Source organism: Gouania willdenowi, chromosome 15 (genome assembly GCF_900634775.1).
Source record: "Gouania willdenowi chromosome 15, fGouWil2.1, whole genome shotgun sequence".
Taxonomy (NCBI): domain Eukaryota; kingdom Metazoa; phylum Chordata; class Actinopteri; order Blenniiformes; family Gobiesocidae; genus Gouania; species Gouania willdenowi.
Genome location: NC_041058.1, coordinates 16,286,226 through 16,306,213, shown reverse-complemented (window position 1 = coordinate 16,306,213; position 19,988 = coordinate 16,286,226). Strand labels below are relative to the sequence as shown.

The 19,988-nt window shown below is 36.9% G+C and overlaps 2 protein-coding genes across 7 annotated transcripts; both read right to left on the bottom strand.

Annotated features, from left to right (window-relative positions):
* Positions 1 to 1,245: 1,245 nt before the first annotated feature.
* ubtd1a (ubiquitin domain containing 1a) lies at positions 1,246 to 11,100 on the bottom strand. 3 transcript variants are annotated; one of them, XM_028468898.1, is made up of 5 exons: positions 10,967 to 11,100; positions 9,164 to 9,247; positions 3,985 to 4,212; positions 2,510 to 2,695; positions 1,246 to 1,752 (listed from the first exon to the last, which is right to left on the bottom strand). In XM_028468898.1, exons 2-5 carry the CDS (start codon positions 9,237 to 9,239, stop codon positions 1,538 to 1,540), a joined length of 705 nt encoding a protein of 234 aa, XP_028324699.1. In that variant the 5' UTR covers positions 9,240 to 9,247; positions 10,967 to 11,100; the 3' UTR covers positions 1,246 to 1,537. The 3 variants fall into 3 exon arrangements, with proteins under 3 accessions (XP_028324699.1, XP_028324698.1, XP_028324700.1); XM_028468897.1 differs by lacking the exon at positions 10,967 to 11,100 and adding an exon at positions 9,584 to 9,829; XM_028468899.1 differs by lacking the exons at positions 9,164 to 9,247; positions 10,967 to 11,100 and adding an exon at positions 6,249 to 6,457.
* Positions 11,101 to 12,576: 1,476 nt separating this feature from the next.
* On the bottom strand, positions 12,577 to 18,661 carry zdhhc16a (zDHHC palmitoyltransferase 16a). 4 transcript variants are annotated; one of them, XM_028468460.1, is made up of 11 exons: positions 18,399 to 18,661; positions 16,657 to 16,905; positions 15,621 to 15,815; positions 15,430 to 15,518; positions 14,727 to 14,755; positions 14,479 to 14,612; positions 14,229 to 14,312; positions 14,048 to 14,133; positions 13,343 to 13,466; positions 13,150 to 13,220; positions 12,577 to 13,066 (listed from the first exon to the last, which is right to left on the bottom strand). In XM_028468460.1, exons 2-11 carry the CDS (start codon positions 16,879 to 16,881, stop codon positions 12,964 to 12,966), a joined length of 1,140 nt encoding a protein of 379 aa, XP_028324261.1. In that variant the 5' UTR covers positions 16,882 to 16,905; positions 18,399 to 18,661; the 3' UTR covers positions 12,577 to 12,963. The 4 variants fall into 4 exon arrangements, 3 of the variants coding, with proteins under 3 accessions (XP_028324261.1, XP_028324263.1, XP_028324260.1); XM_028468462.1 differs by lacking the exon at positions 18,399 to 18,661 and adding an exon at positions 17,867 to 18,318 and having other exon boundaries at positions 16,657 to 17,130; XM_028468459.1 differs by lacking the exon at positions 18,399 to 18,661 and adding an exon at positions 17,867 to 18,317.
* Between the last annotated feature and the right edge of the window lie 1,327 nt (positions 18,662 to 19,988).

Genomic DNA, 19,988 nt, shown 5'->3' with positions numbered 1-19,988 from the left:
AAAATAGTAGTTTCAGAAAATAATAAACTTAAATGAAAGCAAATGAAAGGAAGATCATCAATCATTGAGTAGATTTAAAATTTACTGTATGTGAGTTTAGGAGTGACAACTTCATATTTTGTGCAGAATTAATTTGGTCGACTCAAAATTTCCGTCATAGTTTTCGTTGACTACAGTGTTTTAGGTGACAATAACTGGAATATGACCATTTAAAAAAAAATACACATTGACAAAAACGATATCAAAATATATAGGCTATTTTTGTGGACTAATAAAAACTAAACTTTAATTTCGTCACATGGAACAAGATCCATGTGAACATGTCTTATGCTTCGATCACATCAAATCTGTCTGTGTATTATTCATTAATAACATCCCATATAAACTGTAATTTATTCATAAAAAAAAGAGGGTGAAAAAAGCATAAACTCATGTCCTTTATATTTTAGACGACTATATCCATAACAATTTAGTCGACTAAAATCTTGATGTAATTTAGTTGACTAAAGCTAGATAACTAAAATAGTCCTGATGGGTAAATCTTGAATAAAACTAAATTGTATTTTAGTCAAGACTATGATTAAAACTAAATCAAAATTAAGACTGAATACGTTCCCTTTACATACACTGACTACAATATCCTGAATCTTCATTTGCAAGTGGTTATTTACAAAACTACTTAACAGATTTTCACAAAATTTAATCCAAGGGTAGACCTGGTTTAGGCCATGGAAGATTATTTTGGAGGGGATCAGATCAATATTCTGATTCCGGATCTGTTTTAAAAAAAAAAAAAAATCCCTTTCGCTCATCATTGGGAAAGTTTCAAAAATTAATATCTTTTGATTATTTTTTGAAAACAAGTTCAACTTTTGTTTTACCTCGTGTGACACCACTACTGCTAATAAAACATCACACAGGCATCAAGAAAATACAACAAACTCTTTTATATTCCTTTTTAATTGATAACTTATTCAAGTACAGTGAGCTCTATACTGTGCATTTAACTGCTGCACCCAGTCTGATCTTTCTTATTAACATCCACCATTACATTCCATGTATTCAGCATAAATGTACAGCTGACAATTGAAGACAAAAATTGCACATTGACAAAACAACAAAATGTACATGATATTTACAGCTATTACATTTAAAAGAAAGAGTGAGAAAAAAAAAAAAAAAAGAGTATCCTTAAGTTGTTCACATATCAATAAACACATGAATAAAGAGACATGAGAAGCTGGGAGGCCTTTGTAAACAACAAAGCTGTGATTTTTTTTTTTTTTTTCACAAACAAACAGGATGCGCATCTTGGAACTCTACTTTAGATCTAAAGTGTTTCAGTGCTTACTCAAACTTGGTTTGGAAAAAAAAGGAAAAAATAGAAAAAGGAGGAGCAATATAAAAGCAATAATTCTTCTTTATACAAAAATGTACATATACTATTACTGCTCGGACCAACACAATTACAGGCCCTTCATTTCATTTCTGGCACAGCCTTTATTTTTGCTTCACTTCACTCACGCCGCATTAATCCTCAGTTGGATACAACTGTAGGATTCACATTGACAATCACTTGGACGACAAAGTCCTTTTGGATCTTGGCATCTTGCAGGCGGGATTTGTCCGTCAGGAGTTTCCCGGAAAAGAACCACCTCTGGCGAGTCACTTCGATTTCTTCCTGCTCCTCCAGTTGTTTCTTCAGCTCAGCAATAGAATCTGCAAGGCTGGCTGTCAGACGCACATCTTTTCCTACAGTTTAAAAATGACAATAATAAAACAACAATAAGTAGATGTTACACATATTATTGAATGTGATGACAATCAAGCTGGTTTTTGTCCCAATTTTCCCCCTTTTTGACCAAGGCCGGAAAATGCCAGATTATTTTATGGCTTATCAGATTATACTCTAACGGTGGTCTGAGGTGTTGAAAGTGAATTTGTCCAGATAATCGGCTCTGAGATGAGTCGGGGATAAAATTCGTAAATAGTATACCTGTTCAATATTTATGACCAAAAATTCTCGTGTGTCTGTGTGTCGACTCATGATTTATGACGTGGAACCGAATCTATTAAGCAAGCTGACTGAGAAATACATAATGCTGCTTTCCAGGGCACTCAGATTTCAGCAATTCCGAGTTAAAAATTCTGACTTCCGAGTTCCACCAAGTTCAGCGGCAGCACATCAAAATATCTCCAACATGGCTGACCGCTATATTAGATTAGTTTCCCCAACTCTACTGAGTAGGAGCTACGACTTCAGGTGGCGTACCGAGTCACTTTTTTAAGAAGGAGGTCGGAAAATCCAGAGTTCCAAGTTGCTTGGAATGCAGTATTAGATCACATAGTTAGATTTCTGGCTTGGGGGAGGACATGTGGTGGGACAGAAGTTTTTTTTAAATCTTCATGTGTAAAGTCTGTTCAGATTTTTAAAAAATCTCTTCAGATTGATAAAATTCTTGTGTGTACCTTGCTAACTCAGCTAATAGAAATTCAAAAGCACATTTACCTGTTGATAATCGCACCCGCAACTGAAACTCTTGTCGACATGGAAGAGGCTGAGCTTGTTTCTGAGAGGAATCACAAGCTTTGCTCTCATTGGACGTCTCACTGATGATGTTGACTGGTGGGACGAGTGTGTAGGCCGGCAGCTGGTAGCAGTTTCCCAGTTCATCGTAACTCTCTGTGAGAGAGCCTGAAGGGAAGAGGAAAACATGCATTACTAACCATCTTACAGAGATCTACTGCTTAAACCAGGGGTTCTCAACCTTGGAGTAGGCACCCCATTTGGGGTCGCAAGACAATGGAAGGGTGTCACCAGATGCCTTAAAGAAACTAAAACTATTTTCTGAACAATTTAAGCCAATTTTTGCCTATCTTTACAGTTTTTCTGCAACTACACCAAAATTGCTATACTTTAATATATTTTCATCACTTTTTCTTGCTTGCTATATTTTTGCTCCTTTTAATGCATTTTTGCTACAATACTCCATCAAATTTCAATGTATCTTCTGCTTTACTTCCACTTTCAAGACATTTATATATATATATTTATAAATCCTCCACCACTTTTCCCACCTAATGTCACATAGGTTGACCCATTATTGTCACTTTTAACCTTGTTTCACCATATTTCATAGTTTTTGGCAATTTAACCACATTCACCAATTATTGACACTTTGAACTGTTTTAACCACTTTTTGTGTCCGTTTTTGCGACTTTTCACCAATTTCTGTAGTTTTCGAAACCCCATTTCACCAACTTTTCCACCATTTTTGGTCACTTTTAACCCATTTTATTTGTGATTAAAACAAGGATTTACATCTTTAAGATGTTTATATATTATGGCGCAAATAATAAACATATCCAGATAAATAAATAAATGTGGTTATTACAGATTCATGTAACAATGTTTTTGCCGACTTTATGAATGGGCCCCAAAAAGCTCTCCCCTTTATTCCACATTATAGATGGCTCCGTCTCCACATGACTGTTCTTCAATGTTCATGTCTGTGTTCAAACACCTTCAGGTACAGTGGGGGTCCCCAGTCTCTGGCACCTTTATTTTGGGGGTCGCAGCTTGAAATGGTTGAGAACCACTGGCTCAAACTAAACTCACTTTAAATAAATCTTTTTTTTTTTTACATGATTGTCTCTATCACTTATTTCAACACTGTGTCCTTTAAACAGTCAAATCAGAAACAATCCTAACAGAAGGAGATAATAAACATGCAGGAACAGCAGGTTTCCTCTTTCCCCAACTCTCATGTCTTACTGTGCTCACGTAGCACTGCGACTATTACGTAACTGCAACACAGTAATCTCTAAACAATTGATGCATTTGATTCCTACAAACTGTTCTTCAGCACTCTGGGGAATTATCGCTTCCCATGCTTGAGTGAAACATTGACGGCTTTTGTTTTATAGCTCGATGATGGTTTCATATCAGAAAAAGGGGAATGGGCATGTGTGGTGGTTTCATACCATGAGGCAGAGTGATGCACGCTCCGTCCACTATAGCCTGTGCTAGCTCCAGGTCGTTGCACTCTGCAGCCAGGGCAGCTGCTCTGAGGGCGTCCCAGATCTCTTTCCGTCCATCAAAGGCTGGAGCTGTATCCCAAAACTCATCCCTCTTACTCCGCAGCTGTCCTTCTGTCATCGGGTACTCGCTTTTCCATTTTGGGCGATCCTTTTTCAAAGGCTCATTACGTCCTAAAACAAGATAAAAAAAACCCAAAAAACATATATATAAATTGCTGCATTTAATTAGTTGTTCAATAAGCTCAATGGCATCATAAAAGGATTAAGGGTTGAACATCAAGCATCTAGTAGGCAAAGTGCTTGGTTGGCAGATGGTTGCCAGGTTGGCACAGGTAGCGTCTGCTTTATAAATTGGCTAAGCTCCATCTGTTACCTGAGATAGCTGTGACTGCTGCTGACCATATTATGACCCACAAATAGATGTGGTTTTTCTTTTCCTCTGACCTCTAAAAATGCACATCATCAATCGTGTCGCTGTCTGCAATGCTAAGCATCTTTTTTATTAATATTAATCCCTATCAGAGCTTTTATTTCCAACTGCATTATCAGATATCAAACATTTTCTATCCACAATGTTTCCATCCCATCTTCCCTTCAGAGCCAATGCACCCATTAATGTAAGTCAGATTCGCAGATGGATGGAAATTAAAGTGATATTTTTCTAGTGCTATGGATTACTATGGGAGTATGGTAACGCATCCATGTGCACAGACATAAACAGACGCACACCAGTGGATTATAGGCAGTAATCGGGATTTATCTGCCGTCATCCCACCAGGCTGAGGCTGGAGTGTTGGCTGCTCCTCAGCCAATGATACAGAATTCTTTTTTTTTAAATTTTTTTTACAGAAAAAGAAATACTGATCAGGAAGCCAAATATTGATTTAGAGCATTTTTACCAGGCTCTGTGGGTAATTTTTGTCAAACTACACCTGTGTCTCATCTATCTTCTTCTTCAAAACTCATTAAAAATACCACATAAAATGTGCAATCACATATTTTAGAACACTAATAATCAGGTAACAAAATTCTAAATAACCAGAGCATTTAATATTGCTCTGATCCTGAAACATTGGCTTTGTTCTATCCTCTTTAGCACAAACGTAGGAGTTTTGAGGCATTGTTGAATTATGTTCCGCTAAGTCAAAATCTTTTTGTTCAATAAATGATACAAAGTGTTAATGCTAGAGTTAAGAAATATCTTGTTAAGATGTTGGCTTGAAGGAAAACAGGGATCAAGACTGAATAATTTGTGTGAACTTTTACATTTCTATGTACGGCTGTGATGACAAACGACAGGTATCTGAGAGCACGAACACATCCATCCAGTACATCCACAGAGTGTCTGTGTACGAGGATCAACACTGACAGCGCGTCCTCAACTCAAACTCCGCTGCTACCTGTGATCTAAGACCAGCAACTGTAAATTAGGGCCACGTTTTGCTTCTTTAGTCCAAAAAACCTAACCTTCAGTTATAAAAATATACTCCCTGTGATAACAATAACAACTTTATTTCATGGAGCACTTTTCCATGGGGTAAGATCTTAATGTAGAACATACCAAATATGCGATACAAAAAAACAAAAATCAGATAAAAACAGTGAGCAACTGAGTTAAAATTGTTAATAAAATGGGTGAAATATCAAACGAATAAAGGAAACAATGCAGTTTAGTGTGAAGGGCTGGAAAAAGCCTGCAAAACAAAGTGAAATATTTGGACCTGGTGTTATTTTAGCATTATTGTTACTGTATGTAATATTTAGAATGAGTGGCTATGGTTGTCTCTCTGACCTATAGATCCATATTACTATTAATACATGAGGATACAAAAGGTCAGAAGGATTAGCATCCAAATAAGTACACAATGGCCTGTGTAATGTTTAGCTTTGCATCCCAGCAAGACAATAGATAATAGTAAACAAATAATGAGAGACATAAATTGGGGGAAGGAAGCTAGCTTTAATTACAAAATTAGACTAAATAGATGGTAAAATAACAACACAATATTCTGTGTGTAAAGAATTATAAGACTAATAGTCCTATAGAACATGAACTAATAAACAGATGACTTTGTATTCAGCACATCACCTTAGCGCTAAACTCTGGCAGAAACTTTAGGACACATTCAGAAGCTGCCAAAGCATAAACACACACACACACACACACACACACACACGAGAGCCCATTTTTAACACAAACTACTTACGCTTCAGAAAAATCTTAAAAGGAGAATTCGGTGCGTGATGGTAATTGTATTCCCTGGAATTCGGTACACCCATAACTGCTATATCTCCAAGGTTTGATGCCGCTCAAACTTCTGCACATCGGCCACAATAACCCAGAGGAAACTGGCAAACCTGGAGACGACCAACCAGCCTCCTGCTGTACTCTGATCTAGTTCGCTGCAATGTGGCCACTCCACTACAGTTGCTTAAAAAAGCCACGTTACCTCCTCTTTTATCCCTTCTAATAACAAACACTCCACTGTCCCAAAATATCCCCAGATCACCTCATGGAAACCGGTTCAAAGAATGGGCAGATACAGAACAGATTGGACGGCCTTGCTCATGGGTAGATCCTTTACACAAGAGGTCTAATCCTATCAGCTCTATTTAGGGACGAGGTTGAAATACCTTCAGGTTACATGCTAAACCTATTAGCAGACAACAAAACCCTTGTCAGACAACCACAGCAGAGCCCACACTTGAAAAATAAATTATAGAGTTCCTGGAAACCTTGACGGAAGCTTTGTTATTTATTTACAACTAATATTATCACACAGAGGCCTTACGTCTGAATTGAACTCAAGATATTAGTCCCAGCAATCCATGGAAGAGGTCAAGTCTATCCTACAGGTGAAATGTCTTCCATTTCGAAGCAAACCAGCCTCAAGTAAATTATGCAGGATGTAAGGGAATCGACCCAGTGATGGAACTTTGTATTATGCTGCTCCTCAATGCATAATACATGCAAACCTGGCCTGGTACACAGGCTGTTGTACACAAGCCCAAGGTTGAAACTGTGTTTATATAATATGTCATATTAGTGCAGGTTGTCAGCAGAGATTAGACACATGACGGATGCCTGATACGCACCCAACACCTGCACACATCATCCAAATCAAGGAAAAGCTACTTTTACACTTCACTGAAGGCTAAAGAAGCCATTCTGTTCCCTATAATCATCATACGTGTGACCTAGAAGAGTCTATTTCTGCAACGCATTGTGACGGATCACTCTTAATATAATGAGGATATATTATTTAGATTTTAATGAATATTTACAACTCAAATGGAATGGAGAGTATAGTGATGTTGCTCAGCTGGATGGTCACGCGTGATCCTTTGCCTTAGCCTTCTTTTTCAGGCCAAATTGGCATGCTCTTGCTGAGTGTGTGTGGTGATTATGTCCATGTACCCTCACACAGGCAAAAAATATACATATTTGGTTTCCATGAAGGTATCATTTAAACTGCACCTTTAAGCATTGATCAAGGTAAGTGCGTATATAAAAATTCAAATAACAATCAATGCTTTGGAGTGACTTTCATGCAAAGGAATGTAGCAAACACGAGCTCTGTCAATCCAAATAATATATATATTTTTAATCACTTTGAATACAAAGACATGGCAATCAAGTGTTTTACAAAATAAAAGGACAATACCAAATAATATACACTTTTGATGTGTGCATAATTACTAATATTGAAGTAATGTTTAGTAAAATGATGTATTGATAATGTGTGAGGTGTCCAGATAATTCTATTGAAAAATAGAAAATCTCGGGCCAGAATGATGATATCGTAAGTAATTTTATATTATGGAAGTTTGATATTCATGTGTGGACCCAGGAGTTGTTGTTATCCTCTTCTCCTCGATCATACGTAAACATAAAAAACTGTAGTTGCTAGCACATGATCAGTGCAGTCAGTGATTCCTCACTTTTTTTTAGAAGTACTGAACCCTGTAAGGTACATTAATGCATTCACAGAATCATTTGTAATATGATTTCTTCAAAACATAAGTATATATTTTATACACACATGTAAGCCTGGGCAGATGTTTTGCTTTGTTCAAAACAATTTTAAATATAAATTAATGAGTATGAATTCAATTTAACATTGTTATTTAGTGTAACACATTTTTAATGTGTGTGTCTTTCTTGACCAAGGTTGAAAACCACTGGCTTAGTGGTTGATGAATTTATCATACAATTCTGTGTTCATTCCCATGCTACAACACTACTGTAATTTATTAAACACTGGTAAATTCCAGAAGTAGATTAAGTATTAAACTCATTTGTGTACATGTATCAATATGTCCATCGCCAGGGGAATGAACTTGTGGGATCGAAAAGGGGGGGGGGGGGGTATAATATAACTAAACTATAAATTAGACTGTAATCACTAACCACAGATAAATTAAAAGTTGATTACAAAAAAATTACATAGATTTAGGTTGTGATCAAGTGCACGTCTAAGTGAAAGTGCATTTTTAGTGAATCCAACCATGAAGGGACAGTGGAAGTAGGGATGTCCCGATACCGATATTGAAGCCTTGGGTATTGGCCGATGCCGATATCAGCACGAATCACACATTCTTTTATGACTTCTTTTGTAGTGTGGAATGTTAGAAAAGGCTTGATCAAGTGATGGTACTCAAACAGAGAACAATAGTCAACAATTCAAGTTCACTTCAGTTATTTTCTACTGTCGGTACATGGTGGGAACAATTGAGGGCGGAGACAACGACAACAAAAACTTATCGGAGCGCTTATATCGGAGATTTTCCATGAAATCCGATATTTGTTTTCTGGCTGATATTAAATTAAAATTAAATTAAATTGGGCTTTAAGCCTTTATTCGTCATGTATATGTTGTTACACATATATTGAAATTTGTCCTCTGCAATTGAACCCATCGCTGGGGAGCAGTCATATCGATATCGGATCGATATTTTAAGAAACATGCTGTTTAGCACCTTTGTAAGTAATAAAGAATATCTAAGTAATTTACAGAAATTGGACCCTTTTGATTTCATGTTTGAGGTAAATCCCATTAATAAGCACTTGATAAATAGTCTCTGTATTCCTTCATTTCTCTGCTGTGTTTCTACTTCTTACCTGCACGTTTCTTGGTTCTCGTGGAGCTCTGGACACTCCCTGGTCTGTTCCTGCGCCTGCTCACACAGCCTCCCATCACTGACCCTGGAAGACAGACCCAGGAGACAACAGACGGTCAGTCTGCATAATGACCGACAGACACACACACCCAGACATGAGTGATTCCCTAAAGCATATGCGATGGAGCCTCTGAGCTGAGTGCTGTGCGTGTGCGCGTGTGCGCGCTGAGTAATGACAGCTCAGCAATTCTCGCTCCTGAGCGCAGGCGGACCGCTGTGTTTACGTCACGTGTACTGCCAGCTGACACGGACACGCGCCACAGTGTCCCCACGCGACGCGTTCACACGGTGGCTCGTGCGCGATCATGTAACGTCTAATTCATGGACACGACACACCTGTGAGCGTGTTCCCCACGCTCACCTGTGATCCAGTCCGCTAAATTGTGCATCCGTCTGCAGTTTTCCTGCCACATCCGAACTTGCGTGAAGTTTTTTTAAGAAATGGAAGTCAGCAGGACTTCAGACTCCCGCTGGGACCAGAGGTTCTGTTTAAATCATCAAAAGTCTCCCAAAACCGTGTGATCAATATCTCTATTTCCTCCAGCTCGTGATGCACAGGCTCATCAGATCAAGGCTGATCGTCCCGATCCAGTATTAAATCTCTCTGCACGCATGCGCACTTTGAATTTTACATCAGAAAGACTTTCAGAATAAGAGATTGTTTTAAAACATCAAGGCCTCTTCTTCATAACAGAAATGCCTCTAGACTTGTTTCATTTATGGAAGAAAAAAATATATAATATTTTTCAATAGCTCAATTTGTTGTTTTATTGTAAGTACATTTTTTTTGCCTCTTGGTTCATATTGTTTTATTGTTTTGTCTTTTAGCTTTGTCTATAATCTGTAGAAATGTGAAATATGGACTTGTTCAATAAAAAATAAAAAGAAAAAAAACATCAAGCCCATGGTACAATAAGATTTTAATAATTTTTATCAGTCTTAAGTAATTGTTTAAAATAAGTTTTTGTTTTTTATTGACCTTGCTAGCGTAGTAAAATATCAGCTAATATTTCAAAATGTAATTGCATCTTTGTTGCTGAATCAGATTTATTTTTTTTTAAAGGTTAAAACATGTGAAACACACGTTTCCCAATAAAGGATAAGTTTCTATTCGCATTCGTCACTACTTTTTGTGATTGAAATAAGACACATAACCCTACAGGCATTGGGCAAAGTCACTGTTTTAGTATAATTCACATTATATACATATATATTTCTTAATATTACTTTTTTCTTTGTAATGATATTTTTCGATTAATTGTTTATTTTTATTTTAGTTAATTACATGATTTGTGCCATCATTATTCAGATGTACACATATATTAAAGTTTATCTTGAATGATTTCATTATTTGCACAAAATAAAAATAAACTAGCAAAAGAATAAATTGATGAAACTTGGATTTATATCTAACCAACCTGACAGCAAAGTACTTTTTATGGCGTCTGGCTGAAAACAAAATCAATAAATAAATAAATAAATAAATTCAGAAATAAATAAATAAAATTTAAATTTTGAACACTGACCTCTGCTGGCAGTGATATTAAAGTCCTGTATGTTAGGGGTGTGAGTCATGGAGGTAAAGTACCTTTTTCATGGATGGTTTACATGGGAGCTTTAATTCCTCTATAATTCAGAATAAAAGTTAAATCATCTTTAAACCTACCTTGTAAACACTCGTTTCCTAATGCAAATTTAATTTTGAATTACACACACGTATTTTTAAATTATCATTATTCCTCACCTTAGTTTCAAACGTTGCTCACTGAGGACACCTGCTGGTCAATATTTACGGGGTGTTTTTAAGGATATTAGACCCACTTTAGTCGTTGTTAAAAGCCAATTTGTGCAGTCACTACTGAAGATTCTACGAAGCTTTCAAGCTTTATCCTGAGTTGTCATGACTACCTGTCAACATTGAGCGGTTCCGCAAAGCTGCATTTAAGACCATTTTCACTCTCAGGTCGGTCTGATCCTGAATGTGCTGAGATATTTGAGGAGGAGCACACACACACACACACACAGACAGAAAGAGGTTCCTTGCTTTATAGATAGAAGATAGATATTTAATTCAGTTATGGATAGGCGCAATGTGAGATGTGGATATCTGCAACTAAATTATGATTATCCATAACTCCAGCTAGAGATAAGGCGTTATTCCAGTCCAAGATATCTATAACATAATTTTAACTAGTTAAAACGTGATTAAAGATATTTACAAATGTCATTAAATATGTATTTATTGAATGGGAGTTGAAGATATCTTGATTTGGAATCGTGACTTGTCAGAATGCACTTGTAGATTCATCTAAATGGAGTTATGGATAGTCATAATTTAGTTGCAGATATCCACATCTCACATTGCGCCTATCCATAACTGAATTAAATATATCTGTAACAACAAACCACATACATATCACCGGGGAAAGTGACATAATTTATCCTAGGAGGAATTACTTTGTAGATATCTGACATTACAATTGTAGATAGGAAGAATGTCATTGTAGATATCTGAAATGTTCATTTTGACTAAGAAGAATTAAATTGCGGATTACTGTATTACATATCCAGACTAGATTTTTTAAAAGCTATATTTGACTATCGTGATGTCATCCACAGGGTTAGGGAAAATTGGATAGGAAAGGAGATAGGAGGGACTATTCGGACACAGTCCAAGGTTAAAATCTACCATTATCCTTTAATCTGGTGGCTTTTCATCGTGTTCTTTTACGCTTCTCTTTCTACTAGTCGCGACAGCAGGAAATATTTGTAAAATGTTGCAAGTCATAACATACAATGAAAAATCATCACACATTTACAGCCTACAAGAATTTTTTTTCGATGCCATAAACATCCTGTGGAGGGGACAAAAATCTAATTTAAAAAACAACTTTTGGCTCGAGCTGTAAATCATGCAAGTGACGTAACATCGACATACACTAAATAAATAAAATCATGCATACATCTCGATTAATCCAGCCCTTTATCGGCACACGTCCCAGTCTGTCTGCGTAATACTATGATGTAACTTTGGAGCTGGTGTCTGCACAGAATATCATAAAGTAACTCAGCAGTGGGTGAACAAAAAACACAACAAAGGAAAATAAGAAAGTCAAGTTTATCAATTGTAACAAGTTGGTTGTACCAAAAAATACAACTTTTTTTTGGTCATTTGACAAAAAAAGCAATAAGAGCATAATTACAATAAAAAAGCAACACAGTTTGATTATATATATATTTTAAAAAAAACTGGTAATAACTTAGCATTAAACATCACGATATACTGGGAAATTTAAAAAGAGAGATTTGAGGCAGTTGATGAGATAAACACTACTACATTTAAGTGCCTTCTACTTGTTTGGTGTTTTTTTTTTTTACAAAAAGGATGACTTAAGTTTTTTTTTTATCATATTTTTATCAGTTAGTTCAGTCAGTAATTCGTGGCTTGTGAAAAAAAAATGTTAAAACCATTTTGACACAGTGCAGAAAAACGTGCAAAACCAGTTTGCAGAGATAGCAAAAACCAGTCAAGAGTGAACAGTTCTTTTTACACTTTAAATTCCTGAAATACGCAGGTCAAAGAGCCTTAGAGCATTGCACTGCATGTTGTTGAGGTATTTGTGACACGACCCCATTGTCTTCATGTCGCCGAGGATCCTTTACCTCATGTTCCATCAGCCTCGCTGTAGGCTGAGCACACGACTGTCTGATAAAGAGACTCTGCTAGCCAGACTGAGTCTGTCATACAGGTATGACATCATGGTGAACGCTGAAGATATCCCAGGTTAAACCGTCGCCGCGTGGAGGGTGTCCGGAGGGAAGGAGAACGCGCGTCACCCAGTGACTGATAACACAAACAAAACAAGGAACAAATCTCAAGAGGTGTGGTGAAATGATGGACTTAAAAGCTTTATTAAAAGAACAAACCTTCTCTTTTCCACACCAAGGAAGACTTTCCAGTTGTCCAGCCTCCCGTAGCTAAAAGGGTTCACATATATCTGACACAACAAAAAAATAGGAGAACGATTTGAAATTTACATCCCGATATTCAACGATTTAGGCTTATTTATTCACCAAGGAAACATGTGATTTTTGTTCTCTTTTACATGGAAAAGCTCACCCTTCCTCTTTTTGCTAATCTCGTATTCTCTTTTTTGTTGACATGCCTCTCTATGCTAGTCTCTCCTCTGGAGATGAGAAGTGCGTGCCATATGGTGAGGGCACCCAGCGCCAGTCCTGCTGTACTGAGGGAACAAAGAACAAAGGAACTAGCAGCAGAAAATGACAGAATTTCACTTACGGTTGTTTTAACTGTAAATCAATTGTATTTGAAGTTTTTTTTTGTGTGAATGGGAATATAGTTCTTGTTGTGACCCCATTTTTATATTACACATTTATGGCAACCCCAGAGCCTTTTTTTTTGTTATACTGTGTTACAAATACAAAGTGACAATATGCACCAGCTCAGATATTTTTACACTGCATTTTATTTGAACTATATTTATATTTGAGAAAGTAGAAAGAATAGAATACAGATGTTTAAGATTGTGTGTGGTGTTTTAATTTGAAAAATAATAATTATTATTATTAAAGCTCTTTGAGCTTCATGCTTCTTCCTGCATTGCATATCTATTTCTGTGATATTATGTGTTTTTTAATTATGCAAAATAGATAAATAAAAATGAACAATTCATATTTTTTTTTATTGTGTTATTACTAGACATTTCAGGCGACCCCACTATAATTCCAGGCGACCCCAAGGTTGACAAATCCTCTAGTATAGTAAAGCTGTTTGACAGGTAACAAGTTAAAATAAATGTATTACCTGGTGAGCACCCACATGTAGATAATGCTTTTATGAATCATCCTTTCCTTAAGCGTGTATGGCGGCGCAGCAGTTTGAAAGTCAGTCTGGGTGATGACAACAACAGCACATTATCAGAGACAGGTTTTTCAGACATGCTAAAAGTGATTAGGTGTCATTTCTTTTTGAGTTTTTTTTTTACCTGCCCGACAGGAAGGAGCCCTATTAGAGGTCCCATCCCTGTTACTGGTATCCCTGGTTGTTCCATGTCTGAATGCCTAAAGCGCTAAAAGTACACATCACAAAGAAAAAACCCTGAGGTCAAAAACTAAAATCATCCATAAAAAAATGACACAAAGGCTCGAGGGAAACACGAAAAAAAAAAAAAACATGACAAGAAAAGGAAACAGTCCAGGACACTCACACGTAAAATAATTCCAACAATAACTCACCTCGAGAGCATTGTAGGCATTTAGGAACAAATCTCTTCCACTGATACTGCAGTAAGCACAACCCAAGGTCATGAAAAGGCAGAAAGAGAAGAAGTAACGGTGGTTGAAGTGGCCCACGCAGTTATTCAACCAGGCTGAAATGCGCGTGTTAAGAAAACAGATTTATCCGTTAAAAAGTTTAACTATAACAGATATTTATTGTCAGGCTGATTTAGAAATCCTGAGGAGGAACTTTGCACAAAGGATACGACAATGATGATCCATTTTCAGTATACACCTGCAACACAGAAGAAAGTAGAATACTTTATAGAAGTATTACATATTTTCCGTCTTTCGACAAAAATCAGAAAGGAATGAAATACAAAATTGTAATGGAAAAGCTAATATTTTCTCATTATGAACTAGTAACTTATCAAAATAATGCTGAACACTTGCATTTGCTTACAAAAGAAATCACTGGTCCTCCATTATGTGACTACAATTCAATTCAACTTTATTTTATATAGCGCCAATTGTACTGTCCTGTTAAGTTCAGAGAGTGTTTAAGAAGTGCAGTGCAAACGTGAAGTTAGTTAAATATTGTTGAAGAGGTAAAGCCACAGATTTGTTTGCTTTATTGTTGTAGCTTGTGCTTTAAAATGTGTATTTTATATTTATTTGAAGTTTAAATAAATTTGAAATTGTTTATTATCAAACAGATTGTTTTATTGCTTGTGTTCATTGAAAAATACATGACAAAAGGCCCTTGAGAAAAATAATTGCATATTAAATCGCAATCGCCATATTGAGGAAAAAACAAGGAAAACATGCCAATCCTCGTTTGTTTTACGTTTGTTTAGATGTCAATTCTACAGTTATTTTATTTAAAATACATAAGATCCATGTGTCCAACTTGGTTAGACATATAAATTAAAAATTCCATATTAAGAAAAGAAAAAGCCCATGACTTACCGGTTACAGATACCACAGTGGTGGGTCCGTGCTGGTTTGGGCAAGATGCACTTTTTGCACACAGACACAAATGGTCTGTCACATTTTTCCTGTGAGAAATTAATTTATTTAAATCCACAGCCGAATGAAGCTGATTGTTTTACACAGGTAATAACTTGCGTTATAACAGAAAAGTGAAGTCAATATCTTACTTTTTGGAGAAACCCTGGTGACGTCTTAGCAGCTTTGTAGTAATGAAACGCAATCATGACGATAATCCAATTTCCAAAGCAGAGATGCCAAGCAATCCATAGTGGGGAGTAAGTGTATAGGACCAGCGGCAGCAGGACGATGTAAGCAATGACCACGATGGAGCTGATCAGTACCACCACCAGACACACAAATACCTGTCACATAACAGTGGGAGTCACACAAAGCACTAAATATTTACGCTTCTAATAATCATTACTAAAGAAATACAATAGATTAGACTCAGGAAATGAGTGGCCAGGGGGCCACATGTGGCTCTCTGTCTAATTTTGTATGGCCCCCAAAGTAAACAAACAAAATACCTCCAAAAAACGTACAGCAGAACACAAAAAAGGACAATAGAAATACACAAAATTACTCCCATAAAACATACAAGAAGACACAAAATGACTACAAAAATAAACAAATTACAGAAAAGGATACAAAATTACAACAAACATACACAAAATTACAAATATCATGCAAACACACAAACCGAATTCATGAAACATACAATATAACAGAAAAATACACAAATCATCAACAAAAAAGGACAAAACCCCTGTTTCCTGTATTAATGCTCAGATTTGTCATTATTATTATTTATGTTAATAATTTGATCCTCCAATCTGATAATCACATTTTTGTGGCCCCCGCTGTGATAACAGTTGCCCATCCCTACAATAGAATGTGTATTACTTTATGTATGTGGTACACACGTGGTACTGTCTGTGACTAAGGAAATATGTTAACCTGTTTGCTAAAATGACAAGCATTGTATCAGTGTGTGACCACAGTGTAATCTCATCTCACTGTGAACTACTCCTAGTTAGCAGGAGTCGTAATAATCTAATTATTAACACCAGAGTTAGAGCAAAAGTATATTATTATATTCATACTGAGGATTTGCATAAGAGCATTTTTGAAGTGTTTTCAAAGAAAATAAAACATAGACGCTGTTTCAGATCATGTATAGATAAGAATAATAAACACACTCACCGTCCCAAACCTGCGGGTGATGTAGTCCACCATCCAAAAAACTGGTTCAAAAATAGAGTCAAAAACCACATCTGAGTCTGTGAGTGAGTTATAGTAAAGTGATCGCTGCAGCACTCTAGTGTAGGCCAAGGTTTCCCTGATCCACAGGGGCACTTTGCTCCTTCCCCGCCTGCAGCACCAGTGCAGTCGTAAGCAGCGCAGCACCTGGCCAGGACAACACCGCATCCTGCATTTGGCAAACGCACACACCTAGAAAACAAAATAATTAGGACAAATGTAGCATCTGCTTGATGGAGAAGTGGTCAGTAGCACTTTCTGTCTGTAGGTTACTGAGTGGAGTCTGTGTGCTGCTCACATCCCTCTTAAGTGAATTTGACACATTCTCTGCTTATTTGCACCTAAAGGTGTGCTGTGAGGCACAGGGCGTAGCTGCATTCAGCAGAGTAAACTGGGATAGGCACTTGTGACTCCACCCTGCAACATAAAGGCGATGTGTAATAGAAGATAAATGGACAAATGAGGGTGAAAGTATTATGCAGTCACAAGTCATAACCAACACCTACAATTAATAATACTGCACTGTGAGGCTAGGAGTGGCACTAAAATAAATCCTTTAACTACATAAAAAAGTTATTTTCAGAGTAAAACAAAAATCTAAAGTAGAGGTAGATCTACTTTTCTTCGAAAAACACTCGTTACATTTTTAGTTATTTAAAAAATAATTTTAAAACACAAAGCACAGTCATGTAATTTTGTATTTCAGCTAAAATAACAGTAAAAGAAGTGTCTATTGATATGGAAGAAGTCTTCCTTCCGCTGTCATGGTTTGAATACCGCTTTTGTTATATATATTTTTTTCATTTGAACACATTTAACATGGCAAATTCCACCTTTAAAAAAACATATACAAAAAAAACAAAACATTGTAGGGTATTTCCTGGGTTAGGGTTAAAAATACATTGACAACAAAAATAAACATTTTAGGGTATTTTCTAGGTTAGGGTTAGAATAAAAGGGTTAGCGGTGTAGCTAAAAAAATAAATATGAGCTAAAATAAAACTGACGGAACTTTAAGTCGCGTGGTGCACCCAACACGTCACCTAAACTGGCCAATGAGGGGCGTATGAATAGAACGTGCATCTATTCATACGTTTCCGTATCAATAGCCACGGTAAACAAATTAAAAGGTTAACACTTTAGTTAAACTTACCAAATGTAGAACTCGAAAAGCAACCCATTGTAATGTATATGGCATGAGAGAGGTTAAAATGAGTATCCTTAGATTTAAAGCTCTACAGTCTAGGCTCTTCATCGGTTTAGGTGCGTTTCAGTTAGTATTCATGCAGCAATTAAAGGTATTTAAGGTGTCCTAAATCCAATGTGGGTAAAGTCTGGCTACTGGCTTTGCTGCATTCCACCCAGGGTGGAGTGGATCTGGGTGGAGATTAAGCTAGCAGCGACACGCGCTGACAGGAGTGACTTTACACAGCAGCAGATGCCCCTCGACATTACAAGACGACAAAAGTGTGACGCACTGACCTCAGTAACTAACGCAGTTAGCTACACCTGCTACCTCCTGAAAGCACAGTCAGATTTAAATCCATGCATCAGACACTAAAAACCTCAGCGACCACTAATCCTTATTGTTAACATGTACACTGTCTCCCTATCATTATCTGAGTTTAGCGCAGTGACTCTTTATTTTATCGCGTACAATTTCAGATATAAAATCGAATACTCACTTGGCTACGGACACATTAAAATAACCCACAGTGGACGGCTTTGAAATAATAAAGGGTGAGTTTATGGCTACATATTCATCAAAAAAAGGCGAAGGATTAGAGATCTGTGACAGCTAACTTCATCGTCTTCTTCTTCTACGGGCTTTTTCTAGTAGCTTCCACTCAATAGTTGCAATACCGCCACCTGCTGGAATTTATCTCTCACAACAATGCCCATTGTTTCTTCTTCTTCTTCTTCTTCTTCTTCTTCTTCTTCTTCTTCTTCTTCTTCTTCTTCTTCTTCTTCTTCTTCTTCTTCTTCTTCTTCTTCTTCTTCTTCTTCTTCTTCTTCTTCTTCTTCTTCTTCTTCTTCTTCTTCTTCTTCTTCTTCTTCTTCTTCTTCTTCTTCTTCTTCTTCTTCTTCTTCTTCTTCTTCTTCTTCTTCTTCTTCTTCTTCTTCTTCCCGGCAGGCTGTACACTAAAAGAAGCGTAATGCTGCCCTCTTCTGTTCACTTAGAGTCACTCCATTTTAGATTCTCAAATAGAGGTTGGAAGATTGACGATACCTCACGACTGCCTTATCTATTAAAATCGACTCTGTTCTTGGTGCAAATATTGACTTTATTGAAAACACTGTCAGCCCAAGAGTTGAAAGTTCTTTAAATAACGTTCCCCTTTCAACAGAATAACATCCACAGGCCAATAGAACATGGGAAATAGTCTCAAGTTGACCACACTGACATAATCCATCCGGATGTTTGCCTATTCGATTTAAATATGCAGCTAGTCCACAATGCACCAGTCTTAATCTGGTTATCTTAACTTGATTTGATCGGCAAGTTGCCCACAGGAGTCTAGTGCCCTGCACACAAGATTGACACTTAAAATAATGCCTCCCTCTAGACTCATTCTCCCACTCCCTTCCCCAATCGGACCACATATTCAATTTCCGTCTCGAGAAGAGCCTTCTTTGCTAGCCTATCAATAGCTTCATTCCCCACAATACCTGAATGAGATGGGATCCAGGAAAAAAACAATACTAGACCCCATCAACTCTATCCGGTGAAGGCAACACAAAATCTCTACCACAGTATCTATCCTAGCCCCGGAGGGATGGTCAGAAATTGCCTGTAAGGCAGCCATGGAATCCGAATATATATACGACATCTCAGGTTTATTTCGTTCAATCCAATCTAAAGCCCACCTAATGGCTAACAACTCAGTCGTGAACACAGATACATAATCAGATACACGCACACTTTTCCCAATTTCATTATTCATAATGTAGACTCCAAGACCTGCTTTTCCTGATCTCGGATCCTTAGCCCCATCTGTAAAAATGTGACAAGCCGTTTCTTTATTTAGAGCCACAAATTCATTTACTTGGCCACAAACAAAACTCTTATCCAGCCCCAGCATGCCCAGTTGAACGTCCGAATGCCCATTGTTCATAACAGAATCAGCAATAATCCCAGAGGGAATGTGTTTTGTTACAGTGATGTTACGTAGAAATTTTAACAAAGGGGAAAGAAACACTAATAAAAATATAAATACATGTAAAAAAAAAAAAAAATGTAAATATATTATTTGTGTCACCACCTTTTAATTAAA